The 23,822-nt window shown below is 37.1% G+C and overlaps 1 protein-coding gene across 3 annotated transcripts in view; it reads right to left on the bottom strand.

Moving 5' to 3' along the window:
* ZNF804B (zinc finger protein 804B) overlaps positions 1 to 23,822 on the bottom strand; it is a 238,212-nt gene that overhangs the window by 64,007 nt on the left and 150,383 nt on the right. The window contains exon 1 of one of the 3 annotated variants that reach the window (XM_069859578.1): positions 5,704 to 5,811. The exons of 1 other annotated variant lie outside the window; for it this stretch is intronic. In XM_069859578.1, coding sequence (XP_069715679.1) covers positions 5,704 to 5,712 — 9 coding nt within the window. In that variant the 5' untranslated portion in view covers positions 5,713 to 5,811. Of the gene's footprint in view, positions 1 to 5,538; positions 5,659 to 5,703; positions 5,812 to 23,822 lie in introns of those variants that run through there. One more of the 3 variants, XM_069859579.1, reaches the window with a different exon arrangement.

Here is a 23,822-nt window from a genome sequence, read left to right as displayed (position 1 = left end):
TATATGTTTTATATATGTATATGATTCAAAAGTATTCACAGTGTGCTTTTGGATACTTACAGAGTATATACCATTGACAAAATACTTTTTTCATTACGTATATTTTGAAATTTATAGGCCTTACATCAACAAACTTCCTTTTACTCTGTTTTTTCTGTCTTCCTTTAAATATTCTGTATTTATTTCTTCCCATTGCTTTTCATTGACAATTGCTATCCTTTGCACTGCCATTGAGTTGCAAAGGACTTTGAGAAAAATATGTCCTTTCCAGTAAGACAATGCAGCTTTATGTCTCTTCCATAATCCTCTCGCATATTCACTTTCACCCAAAATTTCCATTTTTTTTTTTTTTTGCTGTCAGTCAGAATTTTCTCTAAATTTTCTTTGCGTTTTGGAAATTAGATTTTCTGAAGTACTAAATATACATCCAGTTGGTAGGAGCTATATTTATTTTCTTCTTCTGAGCTTAATCATTTCATTATCACTGATGTCTAGGCCACCACTAAGTTCCAGTGAAGGGATTAATTAGTTTTTACTCATTACGATACTATACTGAAATGAACTTTAAAATTGTAACAGTTAAATTCACTCATATTTCCTACACTGTAAAGCTAGAAAGAAAAGGAGTATTTCTTGCTTTCCTCCCCTAAAAAAAAAACCCAAATCAGTCTACTAGTTATAAGAAAATGTGGGCCAAGGACCAGCTCTGAGCGTACACAGAATACCCTGTGCATTGTACCTATTTTTAGTTGAATATCATTCATTGAATACACTATTTAGAAAATGTCGCTGGTTTTCAATGAATAATTTATTCAATTTTGTTGCTAGCTTAGGCTAGCTTTAATTATAACCCATAGTGCAGTGCTGAAGCAGAGAGATGAAAAAGATAAGCCCAAGTATTGACAGGAAATCTAGAGACTTAGGGCATTAAATATCATCTTTCTAAGCTGAAGTTAAAATCCTGCATTTTTTTTAAACTTGCACATATTCTCTCTTACTGCTTCTGAGTTCTTCTGCTTTAGTCTCTCTCTCACTTCCCAGCCTCCCTCCCTCCCTTCTTTCTGTCAATTTTTGATTCCAATTCTCTGCCCAGTATCTTCTAAATGTCCATTTTGTGTTTCCTGTGTCTTTTGTATTTTGCCACTCATCTACTTCTATCAGTGAGGCCTTATTTATTGAAATAGAACAAGGGTAGGCCACACTTCTAAATTTACTATTTTTTCTCTGCTGATTCAGCTCATTGGAGTAGATCTATGTTAAAAACATTACTAAGAACCATTTTATTTCCTTGTAGGCTTCTGGTAAATGTTTACAGTTCTATGACCACAGTGTTTTAGTCAATCCCACATGAAACCATCAACTGCTCCTGCCTGTCTTTACCTCAGGCTAGAAATATACCATGAGTTTGTTTGGTAATATCCACAAATCCACATTCATAGAGGAGAGAAAGAAATATGAATCAACACAGACCTACGCTGTAGGACAGGATTTGGCTGGCTTCAAGAAAGCCCCCAGTACAGACCAGTTGATAAAACAGGACGTGCTGGAACTTGTCGGTCGGAGACCCTGGGAGGAGTGAAATAAGGCTTTTGTTTAGAAAGGAATAGAGACTACTGGCTCCGTGCGGATGAGCATGGGTGTCTGTGGTTGCGAAACAGTGGCCTTGATAAGAGAAACTGTTGCTGTTGCTAAAGAAAGCAGATGTTTTAAAAAGGCTCATTTGTATTAACCAATCCGTGATTGCTTAGTGTAGTGTAAAAACCAATCAGTTTGAAACACGCTTCTTGTAACTAGTATAAAAATGTGCTTTAAACGCAATAAATCTGACACCTTGCTTGTATCAGGCTGTGTCCCGTCTCTTAATCGCGGCACTACGCACCAATTTTTAAGCAAGTTATTAATAAAGTTATTCTGAAGTAATTAAGTATAGAAAACAGAAGAGGCTGCTTCCACCCAAGTCAATGCATAATAAGTACAGTTGCTAACATATTGACATTGGAAAACAGCTTAGACTGTAGGTGCAACATTACAAAATAATAGAAATTCAAACAGAATAGGAATGCCTGTGAACCAGTAAAATTTCTCCATTCTTCAGAGTGCCATCATACAGACTTCTGTACAATATGCTAATGCTGATCATAGAATCATAGAATAACCAGGTTGGAAGAGACCCACCAGATCATCGAGTCCAACCATTCCTATCAAACACTAAACCATGCTCCTTAGTACCTTGTCCACCCGTGCCTTAAACACCTCCAGGGAAGGTGAATCAACCACCTCCCTGGGCAGCCTGTTTCAGTGCCCAATGACCCTTTCTGTGAAAAACTTTTTCCTAATGTCCAGCCTAAACCTCCCCTGGTGGAGCTTGAGGCCATTCCCTCTTGTCCTGTCCCCTGTCACTTGGGAGAAGAGGCCAGCACCCTCCTCTCCACAACCTTCTTTCAGGTAGTTATAGAGAGCAATGAGGTCTCCCCTCAGCCTCCTCTTCTCCAGGCTAAACAATCCCAGCTCTCTCAGCCGCTCCTCATAAGGCCTGTTCTCCTGCCCCTTCACCAGCTTTGTTGCTCTTCTCGGAGTCGCTCCAGAGCCTCAACATCCTTCTTGTGGTGAGGGGCCCAGAACTGAACACAGGATTCGAGGAGCGGTCTCACCAGTGCCGAGTACAGAGGGAGAATAACCTCCCTGGACCTGTTGGTCACACCATTTCTGATACAAGCCAAGATGCCATTGGCCTTCTTGGCCACCTGGGCACACTGCTGGCTCATGTTCAGTCGGCTGTCAACCAACACCCCCAGGTCCCTCTCCTCCAGGAAGCTTTCTAGACAGACTTCTCCTAGTCTGTAGCACTGCATAGGGTTGTTGTGCCCCAAGTGCAGGACCCAGCACTTGGCCTTGTTAAACCTCATGCCATTGGACTCAGCCCAGTGGTCCAGCCTGTTCAGATCCCTTTGCAGAGCCTCCTGACCCTCCATCAGATCAACACTTCCACCCAGCTTAGTGTCGTCTGCAAACTTGCTAAGGGTGCACTCAGTGCCTTCATCCAGGTCATTGATGAAGACATTGAACAGGGCTGGACCCAGCACGGAGCCCTGGGGAACCCCACTGGCCTCCAGCTGGATTTCACACCATTTACCACCACTCTCTGGGCCCGGCCAGCCAACCAGTTTTCCACCCAGGAGAGCGTGCACCTGTCCAGGCCAGAGACTGACAGTTTCTCAAGCAGAATGCTGTGAGAAACTGTGTCAAAGGCTTTACTGAAGTCCAGGAAGACCACATCCACAGCCTTTGCCTCGTCCAGTAGCCGAATCACATTGTCATAGAAGGCGATCAGGTTAGTTTGGCAAGACCTGCCTTTTGTGAACCCCTGTTGACTGGGCCTGATCACCTGGTTCTCTTGCATGTGCTTCATGATAGCACTCACGATCACCTGCTCCATGACTTTCCCTGGCACTGACGTCAGACTGACAGGCCTGTAGTTTTCTGGGTCCTCCCTGCAACCCTTCTTGTAGATGGGCACAACATCAGCCAGCCTCCAGTCCAGTGGAACTTCCCCAGTCTTCCAGGACTGTTGGAAGATGATGGAAAGGGGTTTGGCCAGCACACCCGCCAGCTCCTTCAATACCCTTGGATGAATCCCATCCGGCCCCATAGACTTGTGGGTGTCTAGTCGGGCTAGCAAGGCTCTGACCACCTCCTCTTGGATCATGGGAGCCTCATTTTGCTCCTCTAGCTCCTGGGTTTGTACACAGATGGAACGACTTTCTTTACAATTAAAGACTGAGGCAAAGAAGGCATTAAGTACCTCAGCCTCTTCCTCATCCCCTGTCACTGTTGTTCCTTCTGCGTCCAATAGGGACTGTATGGTCTTCCTAGTCCTCCTTTTATTATTTATACATTTATAGAAGGATTTTTTTGTTATCTTTCACAGACTTTGCCAATCTGATTTCTAGTTGAGCCTTAGCCCTTCTGATTTTTTCTCTACACAATCTCACTTCCCTCCTGTAGTCCACCCAAGAGGCCTGTCCCCTCTTCCAGAGCCCATAAACGTTTCTCTTCTTCTTGATATCACTCAAGATCTCTCTGTTCAACCAAGCTGGCTTTCTCCCCTGACGGCTCTTTTTCCGGAACGTGGGAATGTGACCCATTTTGCTGTAGCTACCCAATAAGGGAAGGCAGATGACAGAAGCCTAGGCAGTACGTATGGTGTATTGAAAATACTTGTATTTGAGAGGTTTTTAAAAAGTTTACAAGTTGCTACTCTCAAAAAATCTCTACATAACTACATAACTCAGTTTGCATGGGACAGTATATAATTATTTCATACTGGATTGTCCTTATGCAGGAATAATATAGAAGTATTCCCACCTGAAGTTTCTGGGCACTATAGAGATAATAACAGCAACCACTACCACCACCAACAACAAGATAAATGCTAGACAGCCCAAGGGATGTTCTCTGGTGGTTCTAGGAAAAAAACATAGTTATTGTTCTGGTGCCTTTACCTCTGATTAAAACATTTAAATACAGTGGAACTGGAAAGAAAAAAAATCTCTGTCAGGTATCTCTTACAGACTTAAGGTCTGCTAATAATATAGCATTTGAAAGTGTGTCTCAAATACAAGATTTGTTGACTAAAATAAAGTATTTTATACCTCTCTCTTCCATTAAACAGTTAATTGCAAGAACACTGAGCATCAGCAAATATATACAGTATTTTTCTTCAACACTACTTAACATTGTGAAAGATTTAAGTAGCACAAGGTATATAAGTAGCCCTCTTCAAGAAATTGCTGTTTAACACTACTAACCCAGACTACCCCAAATACAACAGATATTTTTCTTAACAGAATCTAGTTTAAAAAACCCTGCATTTATGTTTACAGTTGTCATTTACCTACTGACACATTATCAAAGTATCTCTGATGCTTCATCAACAATTTTTAGCAATAAATGTAAGTACTAATTTTCTTTGAAAACTGCACCCCATTTTAGCACAACTCTGCAGAAAATGAAGAAATTAAATTGTTATATTTAAATTATTCTTAAAATAAAACTGTAATAATTTGGGTAGCTATTTTCCACATATCTTCCTCATTTTCTAGCTCTTAGGCAAGCTTAACTCATTGTTATAAACGTGTAAGTCATGCTCTAGGAAAATTTCCGAAAACACATCATAAAATGTTGCCTATTGCTACTATGATATCTATTCTGCAGCAGATTATTACATAGTTCAGTATCAACAACAAGGCTCGGTATCACAGATATAATCATCAATACTGTATTAATAAGTTCTCTATAATTATTTACTGTATAGTATATGGCTTCTTTTAACCTAAAGAGACAAATATTCTTGTCCAACCAAGCACTATTCTATGTGCAACAGCATAATTTTTAAAGAATATAACTGAAAAATAATCATGAATTGCCTGACATGTTTCACATTTATTTAACAAGGTTGTCTTCCATTAAATCGTATTATCTTTAAAATTATCAGGAATATATTAGACTCATCAATAACACGTGCAAAAATTAGAGTACCTTGAACATTAGTTTTTGCAAAGGTAAGTAAATAAAGCATAAAGGCCTAAATATTATGCATCCTTTGGCTATACAGCTGTAGTTGGGAACACAGGATAGTAATAAATCCAATTTAATAGCTGCATTATGAGACCTCAGTTAAGTTTATAAATAATATTCAAGTACCTGTATCATCTGTTAAGAAAACTGCAGTGCAGGCACGAAGCTTTTAAACAGAAAGTCAAAATCGCAGCTGAAGAGGAGGACAGAAAATTATAACAGACCTTTTCTAGCTCCCTCACCAACTGTCTGTTGAATTTTCTAGGTAGATTAAGTCGTGGAAGATTAAGACAGAAGCTAGGCTCAGAGTATCTACCAGGCAAGAGAAAGCAAAATACATCACTCCATTTACAATAATGTACTATGTAAAACCAGAAAAGCTGATTGGCAAAGCAATCATCCTAAAAATGTCCCTGAAGACTATAAATACAACACTATTATATTTTTTACTGGAGCTCTGTGGTATGACGACAACCCATTAACTCAATCAGAATAACGACAGGAGGGCCATCAGAATGATAAAGCCTTTCTAATGAAATGCAGACATAGATTAAAAAGAATTAAAAGTGACAAGTAAAATCCATTAAAGGACAGCCTTTAGCTACAGTAATCAGAAGATTATTACTTACCTTGTCAATTAACAGTTGTGTGTCTATTTTTTCACGCAACACAAACGATTATGCCAAGTGTCAAAAAATCATAATTAATAAGAGGCATTTAATTTATTTGGTTTGTGTATGAACATTGCAAAACCGCCAAATGAATTGCCTACATGATTTTAGAAGTCATAACACACACAATTAACCACAGTGTTCTGTGCTGTTACTACCCTTAAAACTGAGCCTTCCTGGAGAAATAAAGTAATTATACATGGAATCAATTGAAAGTGTAATAATCAATGCCTTTAAATCATGTCTAATGTTAGAAACCCACACATGCAGAAATTTATGTGTTTTTTACTCATTGCCACTATTTTACCTAGAGTTTGTCACAATAATTCACATAACAAGAGATTCCACCAATGTTAGATTCTGGGAATTGCAAAGGCAAACTGACCATTTCCAGTTCATTAACCCTGAAAATTATTAACAGTAAAAATAAACCTTAAAAAGAGAAAAAAAAAGAAACTTCTTAAACACAATAGGCAAATTTGTTTGGAAAAGCAAAAAGTGACACATCTCCCAGTAACAAGTCGGCACAGATTAATTTGCATGGACATAGAAGATTTCATTATACAGTCTTTTACAATTAATATTACACAATTCATGAAATTACTAATCCAAATAATGATACTAGATGGAAGTGGAAGAGGACACAGTAAAAATACTTTACTTCTATTTTTATTCTTTATAGTAAGTGACCATCATCTGTATCGTTTCCTTTATCTTTAGCAACTTAGCTCTACTTTTTGCTGCTTCCAAGGAGCTCTAAGTGTTTTCAGTACAGGAAAAATCTATATTATAACTCCATGGTTACACATCCATGTCCTTTTCTTAGACAAACTACTCCTACAGGTCAAGTTTCAGTTTTCAGTAATTTATCCAGATTTGCTCAGCACTACAACTGTAACTAGATGAAAGGCTGAGCTACTTAAACTTTTATTAATGCTGCATTTTTGAAACAAGGAAATAGTTTGTACTATTCTGTAGAGACAAAGAGAGAAAATTCAGACACAATAACACGTCAAATGCATCCATTTCAAGCTACTGAGCTAAAATAATGGTGGTCATGAACAAAGCATCACCCAATCCCACATCTGCACTGTCTAAATAAATGTCAGGATACTTCATTCTCCCAGTTTCGTAGCTTCGCTTTTTCAGCTTACACTGAGACAAATCTAAAAGATGTCTCACCAATGCTGGCTGGAATGCCAATGACATGCTTCTGGTACTTGGTTCCAGTCTTCATTTCTTGAAATTTCACATGTTGGCAGGCAATGCATGCATTTGTGAGATATTTGAAACTATGGAAAAGCTGGATGGGCCATCAAAGGCACAAATATAGAACGAAATCAGAATCGTGGAATCATAGAACAACCAGGTTGGAAGAGACCCATCGGATCATCGAGTTTAACCATTCCTATCAAACACTAAACCATGCCCCTTAGCACCTTGTCCACCCGTGCCTTAAACACCTCCAGGGAAGGTGAATCAACCACCTCCCTGGGCAGCCTGTTTCAGTGCCCAATGACCCTTTCTGTGAAAAACTTTTTCCTAATGTCCAGCCTAAACCTCCCCTGGTGGAGCTTGAGGCCATTCCCTCTTGTCCTGTCCCCTGTCACTTGGGAGAAGAGGCCAGCACCCTCCTCTCCACAACCTTCTTTCAGGTAGTTATAGAGAGCAATGAGGCCTCCCCTCAGCCTCCTCTTCTCCAGGCTAAACAATCCCAGCTCTCTCAGCCGCTCCTCATAAGGCCTGTTCTCCAGCCCCTTCACCAGCTTTGTTGCTCTTCTCTGGACTCGCTCCAGAGCCTCAACATCCTTCTTGTGGTGAGGGGCCCAGAACTGAACACAGTATTCAAGGAGCAGTCTCACCAGTGCCGAGTACAATTAGCGAGAGTGTGTGCTGCCAGTTTCTTTGACAAGGCAGATATTCAACTTTCAATTGTAAAATATTTAACTGATCAAAATAAACCCAGTTCACTAACAAGAATTGCTGTTTTGCTTGTAACACTGTTAGGAATGACACTTCCCATCCAACAGTGTTATAAACAAATGAGAAGTCTCCAGATGCACCTAGAAACCTCCTCAAGTCTTTTCTGTTGAGTTTGAAAACAAATCAAGCAGTTACACATGTGGGTGGCCTTAGCCAGACCCTAGGTTAAAAAAATTAATTCTGTTATAAAGTGCTCAACAGTTTTTTTCAGGATCTTTTCAGACACCCAGCACGTCTGGTATGAAAATACTTAAATGTGAAAGATTTCTGTGTTCCAATGTGAGATATATGAATGATGTTTTGAAGGCACTAATACCGGTTATCTTCAAGAAACTCCTATGGAAACAAGCCTTCTAAAATCAATAAATGTATGCTTTTATCAAAATCCGTAACCAAAACATACTATTTCACATGATGTCAGGTGATGCATTTAATGGATCTTATGCCATTGTAAAAATTCCAGTATTACTGCATGATGAATATCATAGTCAAAAGGATTTATATATGATAAGTTTAGCAATCTAAAAGTTTGGATAAAATTTCTTAGATAGTTTTTAATCAGTGAAGAGCAACAGATACATCCTACTGCTCCTTAATCTTTGCTTTGGGCTAGATGGCAATGATATCATGCCACTTCAAGCCTGAAAGATACAGAGCTTTGTAAAATCCAAGTCTAGTCCTTAGGACTATGAAGCAAGATGTCTAGAAGAAACCTTTACAGACAAAATTCAAATATTAGAATCCAACAGCTCACTAGCTACCCAATACATACAACATGAAAACAAAGCCAATGAACAAGTCAATTAAATCATGTCAAACTGTCAAAATTTTATGTTTAGTGCAGGAGGTGAGCAAAGGTCTTGGATGATTAAATTATGAAAGATTGCAAAATTCCCAAGAATCTAGAGAAAGATCTCTATTCTCTCTTCTCTGTATCAAAAATTATTACAAATCAAGAAGATGCCTAATGTATACAAGTCTAAAAGTATTATAGATTTTCTAAACTTGAGAGAAAGGTAACAAAAATTAAACCAGTCCTTCATCAGTATGTGTAAGAAGTTAGTTGAATGGTTAGAAGTGTGACTTACAATGATGGCTGCAAAGTTGTTTGGACGTCTCAAGTACAGTTTATCTATTTCCACAATTGCTATGGTTGTGGGTTTTTTAATTAACCACCTATGTAAAAGTAAACTATTAGGTACATAAATAGCTACTCAAGAAAAACTACCCCATCATCTGTTAAGAACTTGGGAAGGAGTTTTCATGCATGATATTTTTTAAAATAAACCTGAAGTATTCATTCTTCTTCAACAAATATTATTAAAAAGCACCTTAGAACCTAGGGTGGTCATCATGCCATCCCTGCCAATTAAATAATGCAAAAATTTGCATTTGTCAGTTAAAGAATAATTAGAAATAAATCCATTCAGAAAGGATTTACTAGTTTGGATTTACCCCTAGAGAAGACAAAGCTCATATGTTTCTCAGGGGCTGCTACACTACGTTCAGAATTATGCATAATCACATCAGTTGTGAGATTGATAGTTTCTACTGTGAGAAACACCGAAAGAGCAAATATTTTCATTTGGTCCAAACTGGCTTACTAAATGGAAGACAGCACTTGTGTTTACAACATCCAGGGATTTTTTTCATAGAATCATAGAATAACCAGGTTGGAAGAGACCCACCGGATCATCGAGTCCAACCCTTCCTATCAAACACTAAACCACGCCCAAAAAAATGGTGGTTCCAATGGGGCGAACAGCACTAAGTAATACCGTGCAAAATTTTGTTTCTGAGACCCAATATAGGCAAGAATGCTAATATTTTCTTACTAAATCCTATGAATATCTTGCAGTGAGCCAGTAAGTCACAACATTATGTTTTAAGTAAATCAATACTTCAAATGCACCATCCACCCTGCATATTTGTAATTTAAGGAACTATTGAATGGAACTGTTTTGTTGCATTGAAACAGGTGATTTAATCCTGCTTTTTTATATAGTACTTAAATGCAGGATGGCTATTTGTCAGTTGAGAATTTTAGACAAAGAATCTTCAGGATACTAGAAGTAATAAATCTACTTTTACTAAAACATTTAATAAAATGCTTTCTATAGCATTGCATGAACAAAAAACCCCTTTTTTAGTCCTTACCATCTCCCAGCAAGCAGAAAAAAAACCCAAACCCAAACTCTAGTATTTCTATGAATTATTATTTTCTCCCACTTCATCTAGAGAGCAAAGGGAACGAAGGAATGATATATCTTCAAGAAAGATCCCGAGAGAGTAATGTCTTTTATTCTCACTTTAATCACATCACCTGTGTCTAGTACTATCAGTAGGCAATGTTATATTTTTTCCTGTTTTCCTACACAATATCTCCCAAACTCTCCATTCTCAGAGTTGTTCAAAACGTTCTGTTTACTCTGTTTTTCAATGAGAGTTATTTTCTATGGCTCACTGATTCCACCATATAATGCCATGACCTTTGGAGAGTTTTTTTTTACCCCCTTTGAGTCTATTCCTAAAACTGCTTTACAGAGGTCTGTTCATAGTCTTTTCACACTGCCTAGAGGAGCTTGTTCATCAGTATTCAAATCTCTGGTGACAAAGCCAATCAGCACAACTACAGTAAGAAAAAGGTCCCTTAGCTGCTTGTTGAGGGACATGCTGTTGCAAATATTACAGATATAACAGAGAGTTTTCCACACACTACATAGAGCAAGTAGATGGGACAGCATCAAAGAAGTGTGTTCTAGTAGCTTCTGGAGATACTTCTGTAGACTGAAAAGTCTTTGTAGCTTCTCCCTCTCATATCTACCTATGTCAACTTTCCCTAGCATGTCCCACTTTCTTTCAAAAAAATGGCAAGGCTAAAATGTTCTCTGTCAGTGATAAAATAAAATGTATTTGCACTAAACTGTGGGTTATAATGTGGGAATATGGATAATGCGGTTGCAAGCAAAATTTAGCTATGCATACTTGCTGCAAAATATTTATATATAATATTTATTATTATTTTCCATTTTTTAGCTATGGCCTTGCTGCCAGTTACAAAATTATTCACATCAGAAAATTTTATACTATTTCATCTGCAATTTCTCATTCCTAATCCTAAAAGAGAGCCTATAAAACATCCCTTGTAAGACATACTCGGGAATTAAAACACACAGCTCCTCTGGATAACAGATGTCACGCAATTAGTAAGAGACACTGGTCTTCTGACATACTTAATTATCATGTATCCTTCTACTTAGTACCATAAATGATAACTACTTCTCTCTGCCCCAAATAAACAGATATTAACCCTCTCTACTTTCTCCTTACTCAAATCCTTCCCTGTTCCACATGTTCTAGTATCTTCTTCTCAAACTTATGAATTAAGATAATTTATTTGAACAGCAATTAATTTGAACAGCTTCGAAGGCAGTTTTTAGGCTGAAATTATGAACAAATATTGTATATGTGTAAAAATAAGAAGTTTAGGCATATCACAGAATCACAGAATAACCAGGTTGGAAGAGACCCACCGGATCATCGAGTCCAACCGTTCCTATCAAACACTGTTCCTTCATAAATGAGAGAATACGAAGACAATTCTAACAAAGAAATTGACACTTTTTTTCCCTCTTGTCAACGGCAGAAGTAATTTAAGTTAAAAGATAGATGATATTATAAAGGAGATGCAGAGGACAGAAAAATAAAGAAATACAAAAGTTGATTACTATCATTAAATATTGAAAGAGTTTTGAAAAATATTTCAATACATCCTTTTGTGTTATCAACACCAACAGTAAAATGCTACGTTATGTTATGCTTTTATGTTACATTATGTTTTACATTACATTACGTTACATTATAAAAGAGCTGCTGATTCTTTTTTTTTCCTAATAGGTCGTGTTATGTTTTATGGTCTTTAGACAGTTAAAACACTGTAAAGGGATAAAACTGATAAAAATATTTATGAAGAGGAAGAGAAGTTATTAACCAGTACTGTGCCTCAGAAGTTCATTTTAAAATGCATCTCAAGACTTTAAGCTGTTTGCAGATTACATTTGATGATATGTAAGACTTCCACAGTCATATTTCCAATAGAAACTATAGGAAACTTAATAGAATCTGGACAAAAGGAATATCTAAGAGCCGAGACCAAAGAGGGTTTATTGTTCCAATCTACTAGTGATGGAAGTTGTTATCTCTTTTGCCACAATTTCAATGACAGCAAGATCAAGCCATAGCTGTGAATTATTTTCAATGATTATAGTGACAGCAAGATTAGGTTTTATCTTCACAGCATTTTCTGTGTTTGTGATGATTTTGATTTCCATGCCAAACCACAAGCTTCATTATGCTGTCATTATTTTGTGTGTTTTAATGGTATTACCAGTATCACCAAACCTTTCTTGATGAGCAGCAGCTGAACCAGTCTTAATGACATTCATTGCTTGCTGAAGCAGCTGGCTGTAAGTAAAGCAGCTCAGCACATGTTTACCTTTAAGGAAGTAAATTGTAATGCTGCTTTACCTTGCCATACATAGTAGCATTCATATAACCAAATATTAGCTGTACAAAATCTTTTAAGTTTTCTCTGCAGTCTGTAGAAACAGGGGCATTCCAGAAGGCAATTCCTCACGTGTTTTAGACCAGGGTGCAGGGTAATTCCCAGTAAGAAAGAAGTACAGGAGTTAAAGTAATTACAAATATTAGCATGTTCTGCTCCTCAAAGAGAAGTCAGCCATATTGGTAGTAGTGATAGAGACATGGTTAGCATCATAGTTATGGGTGATACACCATGTCTTACTGAACTGGTTGATGCCTGGTGGGAAGGGAGCATGGTTGAATGCCATTAATAACAATCACCAAATATGGATGGATTTGTCGAGCTTCTGTCACATTGATTTGTTTTGACACATGGCATTTTTTTTCCCTACAGAGATTTGGTTAGTGTCAGCAAGGGATCTTTTTAGATTTATTGTGCCAGCTGTTTTTTGACAACTAATTTGCTCCCTGTCTTTGTTTTACCTCAGAAGGATTAAAGGTTCTATTTATACAGGGGCTTTTTTAGATTGTGTTTTTTCTTACTGATTAAGTTTGTGTGCCATCCAACAGGACGGATACCTACCCAATCGTAACTAAACTTTTTGAAAAACCTGAGCTCTTAACGACAGATTTGGGCCAATGCAACAGAAAATGTCTGTGTGCAATATCACATTCTATTTATTGGGTGGCCTTTCTTGGTGTATTTCAACACATTTGCCCTTTCTACAACAGGAAAAAAAATGAGGCCAGGCAATAACAGTGAGGAAAGCTCAGCCTTCACTTAACCATAAATCTAAACAATGCTTTAAATTTAGACTGACAATCTGGATCAATACTTATCCATTCATGATTTTCCATTCTTTATAGATTTCAAAACTAAAACGAAGCAACTCAAATTGTCCTGCGTCAACAATTCCAACATTCTTCAAACATAAAGATGAACATCTTATTCAATCCAGCAAGGCAATCTACAGGAGAACAATCCTGATGTTGAGCTTTGAAGTGGGTTCAATCTCAAGCAACAAAGAATCAGATGGCATATCGTTTATTTGTATATGCATGCAAGAAGCATTTTGCATTATAAAGGAGAACTTGTATGAACATGGAATTTTCTTTTACTGAGTTTTGGTTATCTACTATTTAGAAAGCAGCTGGCGCCATCATCAAAGCTCACAGACAAAAGTCAAGCTATTACAAGATTTCAGCCTATTAGACAAGTTTACTGGATGATGCAGAATCTGATCCCTTCCAAGCAATTGAGATCCTGTAGGCAGCAGTCTTTTACACAGATGAATCTGTTGGTGGATGACTGGGCTGCATAGATGTCAGAATGAGATCCTTTAGTCAGAGTACATTTCCTGCCTTCTGCCAAATAATCTGACACAATACTAGTTGTCATCTGCAGCTCACACTCTTTTCTTCTGAAGTAAAGTGTCATTTTTCTGCATAGAGTAAGAGAAAGCAAACCTATTCCTGTCTTCCACAAATTCTAGAAGTGTCCAATTTTGCTTGAGAAGAGATACTTTCTTCCTAGTGTTTCACTGCAATTCCAAGTGAAACAGATAGGACTAAACATTTTAAAAACATTCATCAGTGAAATAATGGACACTTGTGAATCTAACGTCTTTTTGTAGAGGATAACATGTCTTTGGCATCTTTGAAACAGTTTCTGTACCTGTCTGTTAGCTATCCAGGACAGGAAATACCTATAAAATGGAATATATTTGTCAACTGGCTGTATTGTCAGAATAATGAGCAAGGCAATTTTCTTAGCAGTAGGCAGCTATGTAAACCTGAGAGGAATACCAGTTGAGTTTTTACAGAGACATTGGAGGTAGCTCCATATATGTTTGATCTCCAACATCATGCACTGTTCAGGTGCAGCACAGCAAAAACTTGACTATACTGCTTCCAGATCCAGCCTCAGCCTAGAAAGCCCAAGTCTGATTTTCTACAGTGTGGGGTCTACGTTGGGGTGTTTCTATGTAGATTTAGTGAACTTTTCTATACAGAAATGATAGGAAGCAAACTGATAGAGACATGTACATAATCAGGTATGTATTGCATTGAAGTCAAGTAAAGCTTACCAAATCTGTCTCAGTGCCGTCTTTCTATGCCTGATTTGACTCCTGTGGAGCCTTTTCTGTTTCTCTGCGCTGTGCTTTCTGCGCTTCAGTGGTCAGACTGCTCACATAACCCAGCTAAAGAGTTCAGCTCATATAACCATTATTACCTGGCTTTCCCACTGACCAGTGTATCTCATTGAGCTCTCCATTAACCTGGACAGTAGAAAGTCAGCCGAAGAAACAAACTCAAACAGAATTCAGGCTGATGCATTCTGCCTGAGTTAGCTATGCAGCACACACCTTCCTTTATTATTAACAAATCAGATCTCCTAGAATAAGTGTATAAGGTATACACATAACTGACAGAAGGAAATGTCTTTAACGGCTTCAGATCCATCCCATACCTAGCTAGGTAGTCAAAGTATGCCCATAAAGTTTATAAATGTTCTAAACTTAACATCAAACAGGAAAAACCTGTGAGGGAAGGTGGTCCCAATTATCCTTGGGACTCATCATATGGTCTATAACATTCTGTGACAGTTAAAGCTTTGCAATGTACCATTTGGGGTTGTGATTTTTCTCTCTTACAATGCAATTTTTTGGAAAGATGAGTCATTCACAAGAAAATTAATGCTTTGCATCCTATTTCAGTTCTAGCATGCATTATTAAAGATCTGTGTATATTTATTTTTACGTTTTTTGTAATTCAGCCATTCTTTATGTTCCTTTCCATAAAACACATGTGACTGTCAGCATCATAATCTCCAATAAACTGTGATAGTGATGAAAGGGTCAGCACAGAACAAGCAGCAAGGAACATCTTCATATTTGGCAAGATGTGTGATTTTTCTGACCTAATGTTACTCCACAAAGGTGTAGATTATTATTTATTTGGGCTCCCTTTACAGTTACCAGAAAGCATTCACATAAGTGCTAAGACTGATTTTTAATATGATTGACTGGGAAGAAGACTCACTTGAGTATTCTCTCACCATTAAATGTATTATCATTACAGTAGATGAGATGCTTAAAGAAAACTTGTAGATGGCCAAAGCCAAATAAAATAAATCCTCCAATAAATGAGTGCATGAACATCTCAAGGCATGGACCTTGAACCAGAAGCATTTTCACCTCACATTATCAATACAATTATGCTGCCTAACACTTTATGATGGCCTATGAATTATTTTAGGTATACTGATAAGACAATATATTGGAAAGAGTAAGCAATTCTTAAAATGGCAGAAAACATGATCATATTATTTCAACTCCAGTTTCACAGGTCATTTTTCTACTTAGCTTAACAGTGCTTATTGAACTGTGTGTCTCTGAACTTTCTGATAATAATTTTATCAACTTCTAAAACGGGGAATATTTCCTGTCTGGAATAGCCATTATTACAAGAGAATATTCCAACAGTGATTTCTCTATCTCTTCTTGTTGTTTTTTTTTAGTTGTGTACACAGAATTGCTGCCATGTCCTTGGAATGCCCAAACCCTGCATATTCTTGCTAGATAACTGATACCAAATGTTATTTCATAGTAAGGAGCTTAGCACTCTCAGCTCCTACCAGGCTCAGCAGCACAATCCAGAGGAGAAGGGTGACACAAAATAACAAAAGGTTCAGCAATGACCTGTCAAATGCCAATCACATCAGCAATTTTGAACTGCAGTTTCACAGAGACTCAGGAGTAAAAAGCATCAAGAGCATATTTTTGACTAACATAATCTTTCCTTATTGTTTTGTTGACAGGAGAAGATTCTGGCAGCATTTTGGCATAAAAAAATTTAGTTGTGAATGGCTTCCTGAAAGTTCATTTGCAGCAGCTCCTTCTCTGTGGTTCATAGCTACCCAGGGTAAAACCAGTGGCTAGGATTTATTCTGTGAGGAGAGAAAGGTGGAACACTATTTATACTAAAGTAAACTTCAAAGCAAATTGCATTATAAAACTCAGGCTTTTGCAGATGCTTATAGAAATGATTACATAAAACAGAGATGCATGGGTATGAAACCAGCCACTATGCTTGTACTGGAAGCAGTTATGTGGGTAGAGAAAGGGAAGTGTCAGGGTACCACACAGGCTGGGGACTCCAAGGGGCTGGTGGCCATGCAAAGCAGGGCTTCACAGCCTGGGCCCATCCCACTGCTCCAGTCAGGGGCAGGGCAGCTGGGGGCAGCTTCAGGCCAGGTACCCCCACGTTGCTGAGGTAAGGAGTGACACAGCCCCAGAGGGCTGAAATGGGCTAACAGCTAACATTTGGACGCTTTTAATTGGTACCTGACACGTACAAGCATATATGCATATCATATGCAATATATATCCAAGTGGTACAGTCGGAGCACCCTGAGGTCTGGAGAACTGGAAAAGGGATGAAAAAGAAAAGCTGCTGTGTGAGCAGCTTGAGATCAATGGAGCAAGACAGAGGCTTGAATTTAATGAGTCACAAATTATATATAAGTAACCCATTTTATGCCACTGTACATTGGTGAGGCCACCTGGACCTGAAGCCAGACTCTGCCTGCCTTGAGGTATCTCACTAGAATGATAGAATTAAAGTTTGCCATTTTATTTGCTACAAGGAAGAAAATGAGGTTGGTAGCATTGCATTGCAAAGTGATAGCTGAGAGTCACTATGGCATCTCTCTATTTTATATCAGCAGGGAAGATAACTGTTTGAACTAAAGGACAATGCTAGAAGACTACTAAATAGGTATAAACTGGCTGTGGAAAAAAAGAGAACAGTTAAATATTGACTCTAAAAAGCCTTATTTTGGAATAGAAAAATGATGGAGCAATCAACTAACAGCAGCGGGAGAAAAAACTCATCTCTAAGTTGGAGTGGTTTACAGGCTGGGTTACACACCATTGACAGGCTCTCTGGAAGAACACTGTGTTTTCAGTGAGAAGATAGTGCTTCAGTTCTATGACACCTTATGACAAAGAGCTGCTGTGCACGATCACCTCTTTGGGAGTTGCCAGAGCAATGCTAACATGAAAAGATTTTGTACAGCTCTCAGATATATTGAACAGCGTGATAAGAAGGAATAAGAAAGTTATGACCTCTTCTCTCAGCACCATTAAGGTCCCCAAGCGCTGTTCTATGTCCAAACTTCAGACAGTGTGAAGTGAAGATAATGACTGTGGTTCAACAATCTGCCAAGAGAAATCCAGGGGCCAGAAAACAAGCAAAATATTGTGAGGCACTTCAATATTGCTGATTAAAGGAAGGATGCATCTCAGCTTCCTTTGAACACCTAAAACTAGGTATTTAATCTAAGCTACTCATTTAAACTCCTTCTTTATTCCATGGAGGGAAACAGGCTTTCCAAACATTGATTCAACTTGCCTGCCTTAGCTGTGTATCTCTGGGTGAACTGGTCTCTAAGCTTCCAGTTCTTTACCATTGAGTGTAAGGGGAACTAGATAAACCATAAACACCAAACATGTATCTTTCAGAGGGGCTGACGTTAGGAGAGATTAACTCCACCCCAAACACAATGAGGTCCAACAACCGGAATTTGAAGTGATGAAATTGAACTTGCATCTTTCTTTAGAAGCACTTAAAAGTATTAAGTCATAACAGTTCAGTCTGGTAGGAGTACCTGCCAATTTTCAGGTAAGAGGAAACACAAATGTGCATTTTCCAGGAAGAAATATATTGCCTTTGAAGAAGATTAAGAGACTGGTAGATTGTTTGTTCAGCTCTTTTATGTATGAATCCACAAGTAATAAGATGATATATGGCACTTATGCAACTGAATGCCAGCACAAAATCATTTTCATATTTTGAAGTTTTCATCTATATTTTTTAAACAAACATTAGAATCTCTTTTGAATGTTATGTGTCCTACTCTTTGCCCATAGATTTTCAGTGATCTAACCTAAAAATTGACTCAACAGAAAGCAACCAGAACACAATCTTTATATATGCTGGCCTTCGTAGAAGCTTTAGGTGTTCTCAAATCTCAGATTGCTTTGGCATCATTATTACCAGAAATACACTTTCAGACATGACTTGAAAAATAAAAAAATCAGTAATATTGTTGAAGAAATTATGCCTTTCATTAAAGGGGTCATAAGTATATTTAAATTACTCTGGAACTCTGTAACACATTAGATATCTCATCTAGAAGTTGTAGAACACAAACCAGAACAGAATAAATAATTTATCTTGTCCACCTCTGGTTTTCAAAGAGAAGACCAGCTATGCCTGAATTTTTTTTTTAATGCAATTAAAGAAACTTCAAAATTGTGTGCCACATCTCTTTCAATGAGCTTATTCAAATGCTTACTCATTTTAGAACGATTTAGAATCATTAATTTGTGACAATCTCATTATATTTCTCAGAAACATACATAAGCAGGCAACAGTTTGTTACATACCTCTCTAAGGAAACCTTCTAAAATTTTTAAAGTATTTCAAATATTTAAAGAAAGAGCTATATGTCTTCTACTGGAAAAAAAAAAGGAAGAAAGAAAGGTTTACTACTATTTTGTTCCAAATTGTCAGTCATTTCATTGCAGACTGAAAACAATTTACTTGGTTATAATCTAACTTTAGGATCTTGAGACAAACTGGAAAAATAATTATGAATACTTCAATTTACAGTAGATACTTCTTTCCATCATTTTGATTTACACACTTCTTAGGAAATTTATAATTCTGGAGTACACTAAAAAAATTTCAGCAGTTTTAAGAGAAAGAGCTTTTAATATTGGAGGCCTTCAAAGGTGAAACTACTTCTAAAAATGCAGTCTGAAAAAGTCAAGTGGCTTTATCTTGATCTATTATCTTGATGTGAGCTGGGCACAAAGGAATGGATGGTATGAACTGTCCAGGGTCAAGGTTTCATCTGACCACAGTCAGGTAGTTGTACTTCTTTTCTTTCCCTCTGCAATTTCTCCAGGACTAAATGATTTTTTTTATATTGCTAAAAATAGCCACATTCTTTGGATTTTAGATTTCTGACAATTTCTACATCTTTTCCTGCTTTGTGCTATTGTGATATTACTGGTTCCTTTTACTGTTCAGATTTTAGGAACACTTTCAGTACATTCAGCTTACTCAGGACTGGATTGAATATAACAGTGTACCATATATTTCAGTTTCACATTCAAGAAAGGCTGTACCCCATAGACTTGCATTTCTCTCAGCCTCCTCTGTCTATCCATCTGTTCTTCCACAATTGCCCTGCCCATAGAACAGCTTCATTTAACCACAGCCCTACCTTCTGTACTTTTCCCAGTAATTTTTCCTTTTAAGGCTCATTTGTTTGGTGCTGACCAAAAGAAACTGTTGAAAAATAACCAAAAATTCTGGTATACTTACTGTTTAAGTTTTAATGCATTAATTAATTATATGACTTCTGAGCACAATCACTTCTTTCTGCTTCCATTTATTTGTTATAAGCAGAGAATAAACATTGCTCTCACCAGAAAACTTTGAGAAAATTGCAAGCATAGTAATAGCAAGACTATGAGTTTTGAAGACTTGGGAGTATTCCTGACCATAAAAAAATTATGTAACATTTTCTACAAAACCGATTCTACAGTCTCAAGTCAATATTTTCTGGAAATCTGACATTTTGCTTGTTATTTTCCGTTTGCATTGGAAATACATACATATGGCTTTTTCAAATTCACCTTTTAAATAGATTCACTAGGTTAATTTTAAGTTAGGCAGATTTGTAATAGGGGCAAAATATACTATCTCAGCTTCCTTCTGCTTAAGCTAATGAATTTTAGTAAACAATCCAGGAAGAAGTTCCTTTCTCAGTTTTCTTGAATAATGGCTCATCAGTTGGTCATACATTATTTATTCTTTTGCTTTTAATCAATTAAAATTCACAAGAAATTCATGCTTGATTAAGTAAATCTTCATAAATGAAACAGCAGAATGGAAATATACCTATATTATTAATTACCTGTTCATTCTAAAAACAAAAGAATACTAATAATGAAAAAAAATATGAAAACATATTTCCCCTAAGAATAACAGAGCTACAACCATTTCACAGGACAATGCTGCCAATAAAGTGGTTTGATGGAGCAAGCTGCTGAGTGAGCTGCATCCACTCCTCCTGACACATCTCCAGGATACCTTCTAGACAATTTTCCTGTGTGCCACCTTCAAGAAGTAACCTGTGTGCTTACAGTGCCCCGCACTCCCACTGCCTTGCAGAACTCATGTTTTGTTTAAATATTTCTCTTGGCAGTTTGAGGAAGAAGAACAGGATTTGACTTTTTGCAGCAATTTTAGGAGAGAGGAAAACTAGCCAGAGATTTTAATGCAGAAGAATGATTTAACTTTTGCAGATTCTTTCATAGACGTATGGCACTTTGTCTTCTTATCAACCTTGGGTTACACAGGCTGCATTTATTAGAAGCTAAGACTCCTCTATGCATATCTTTAAAATGACCCTCATTTTACTTCACGACATTCAATTGTTCCTTGTTTTTCCTATTAGTATGCCCCAGTGAACACCAACATTCATCAGTAGAAATGTCAGACACAATGGAGAACTTCTTCAAAAGCCATTTTATTACGCACACACCAAAAAAGAAAAGGAAAAAAAGAAAAAAGGAGAGATCTTATATCGCTTCAGTTTTCTTTAATCTGTCCTTGATTTATGGTAAAGTCGTCCTTGATTCCTTTGTTTGCGTTCTAAATGAATACCTGCTATGTGAAGAGTGCACAATATTCTGTATATCTAGATACGTACAGATCCTCCCACATCCTACTTAAAAGAAAATTAAAAAACAATGAAAAAATACACTGTCCTTTCACACTTGAAAATCTCACTGTGTAATCAAAACAGACTTACTTCATGTATGCAGTGTGCATTTTGTTAATTAGCTTTCTTCTGGCACTTCTGAAGCAAAAATCAATTTTTCATGGAGTCATTTTTCCCTCCTTGTAATAAGTAACACTTAATATTTGCTGGTACAGTGATAAAAAGTATTTTGAGGTATTTTTATGGAGTATCAAATTAAATGTTTCAATTAGAGCTTCAATGAACTGTTCAGCAAAGATTTGAATGAACCCCTGTAGGCCAACCTTAAAAAAAACCCTCAAGGCCTGTATTTTCATGCACTCCATAAAGATGTGTCAGACTTCCAATTAAAATAATTCATTTTTCTAAACGAGCTGAGAGAGATCACATCTCTTCTGCTCAATTACTCCAATTTCTACTACTTTTTTTCTCCTGTGTGCTTGTGCCCATGTAACATGTGAGACTTCGGAGAGTGTAAAACTGGGAATTAGGATCGGTGAGCTCCAACTTCGCAATGTGAAACAGAAAAGTTCATTTTGGTTGGTTTTTTTCTGAGTTTTCCAAACAGGCAAAACCTTAAAATACCCATCAGCTAAACATCTGTCAAGGTGTTATCATGCATCCTCAGGGTCCTGCCATAAGATACCCCAAGACTATTGTTTCTTGCCCTGTCTCTTTCCTTTGATATTTAGGCTTGTCATGGCCCCCTTGAAACTGTTTTTATCTGCTGTCATTTGGAATCTTCCATGTCTATCAAACTAGAGCTTTGAACACTGCCAGTCTTGTGAAAGAGTATTCCTTACTTTGTGTTTGTTTAGCAGAACAGGCAGGGAATATTCCTGACATCTTAGTTCATTTCTCTATTATCTTTTTTTAATCTTTTCTTCTTAGAGGATGAGGTTTGTGCTAAAGCAGAAAGTTCCTGTGAAAGTCCTAGTCAATTTGATATGAACACAGTCACAAAAACTTATTTTTTTATACAAGATGTATAACATATTCATACTAAAACAAAATCTTGAAACACTTTCACTTGTCCTAGTCATGTCTTCCATGACTTGATCTCATAAGCCTTCAGAAACACACAGCAGAATAATTTTTTCAAGCAACTTTTCCTTTGGAAAAATTATCCCCAAATGAGAAACATTAGCAATGCAAGAATGATAAAAATACTTTCTGCATTTTTGTCCAAACTACTGCATATTTTTGCTTAGTTTCATTTACACTTTTTGGGCAAAACAGAGCCTCCAAATATGAGATATGTTTCTGAGATGACTCAGTGTCACAAGTTCAGATCTGCCGGCCAGCTATGCTCATCAAGCCCATTATTCTGTTGGTAGGATGCACATATGAAAGGCTGTAAATGATGACCATTTATTGATTTTTTTTGTATTATTTTTGTAAGATCACCTTTCAGTGTCTTTTTTTAACCTGGCTTACATTAATTGTGCTTTAGATTAGCCTCAGACATATACAAAGCTCATGGATTCCACAGGACCTTGGCATATATTCGTGCTTCAACATGTGCTTCATTGCTGTCCTGAAGTGTCAGAGTGCAAGAAAAAAAAAAGGCAGGAGGTAAAAGGCGGAGGGAGAGAATGTACTGCTCCATCCCTCCCCATTTTAAAAGGGTATTTTTTTAAGCTACTATAACAAAATCAAAGTCATACACAACTTGAATAAGCACGAGGTCAATAAAAAATTCAACACCTTTTAGAAGACATTCACAAAACATTGTAGAATAAGAAATTCTTATGAATGAAATGATATTGAACTAAACTGGTAGCTTTCATAATGGTCTTTGAATGATTCATACCTGAATAGATTATAAATCAAAACAATCACAAGAACAAAAAAATCGTAATAAACTAAATGCAGAAAATACACCCAGACTATTCACCAATATAGTCGATAGAAAAATAATACTCTACCATGTAATATTTTCTGATGCTGACTAATGTTTTCTTTTTTTCATGCGTAACTCATAGGCACTCTCTAAGAAATTATTCTATTTAGAGATGCTCAAGCAGCAAATAAACTTCAATTGAGTGCACTTAGCTCTCAAGAAGAACTGTAGCAGAAATAAGAATAAACATTATTTGAATATATAATGAGATAGATATCTAGTATATGTATACTGCACTGTTAAATTGACTATATCATGCGTATAACATATGTCCTCTTTACCTTGTATGTGAAAGTTAATGTGC

Source organism: Phaenicophaeus curvirostris, chromosome 6 (assembly GCF_032191515.1).
Source record: "Phaenicophaeus curvirostris isolate KB17595 chromosome 6, BPBGC_Pcur_1.0, whole genome shotgun sequence".
NCBI classification, from domain to species: domain Eukaryota; kingdom Metazoa; phylum Chordata; class Aves; order Cuculiformes; family Cuculidae; genus Phaenicophaeus; species Phaenicophaeus curvirostris.
This window is presented reverse-complemented; position numbering and strand designations above follow the sequence as displayed.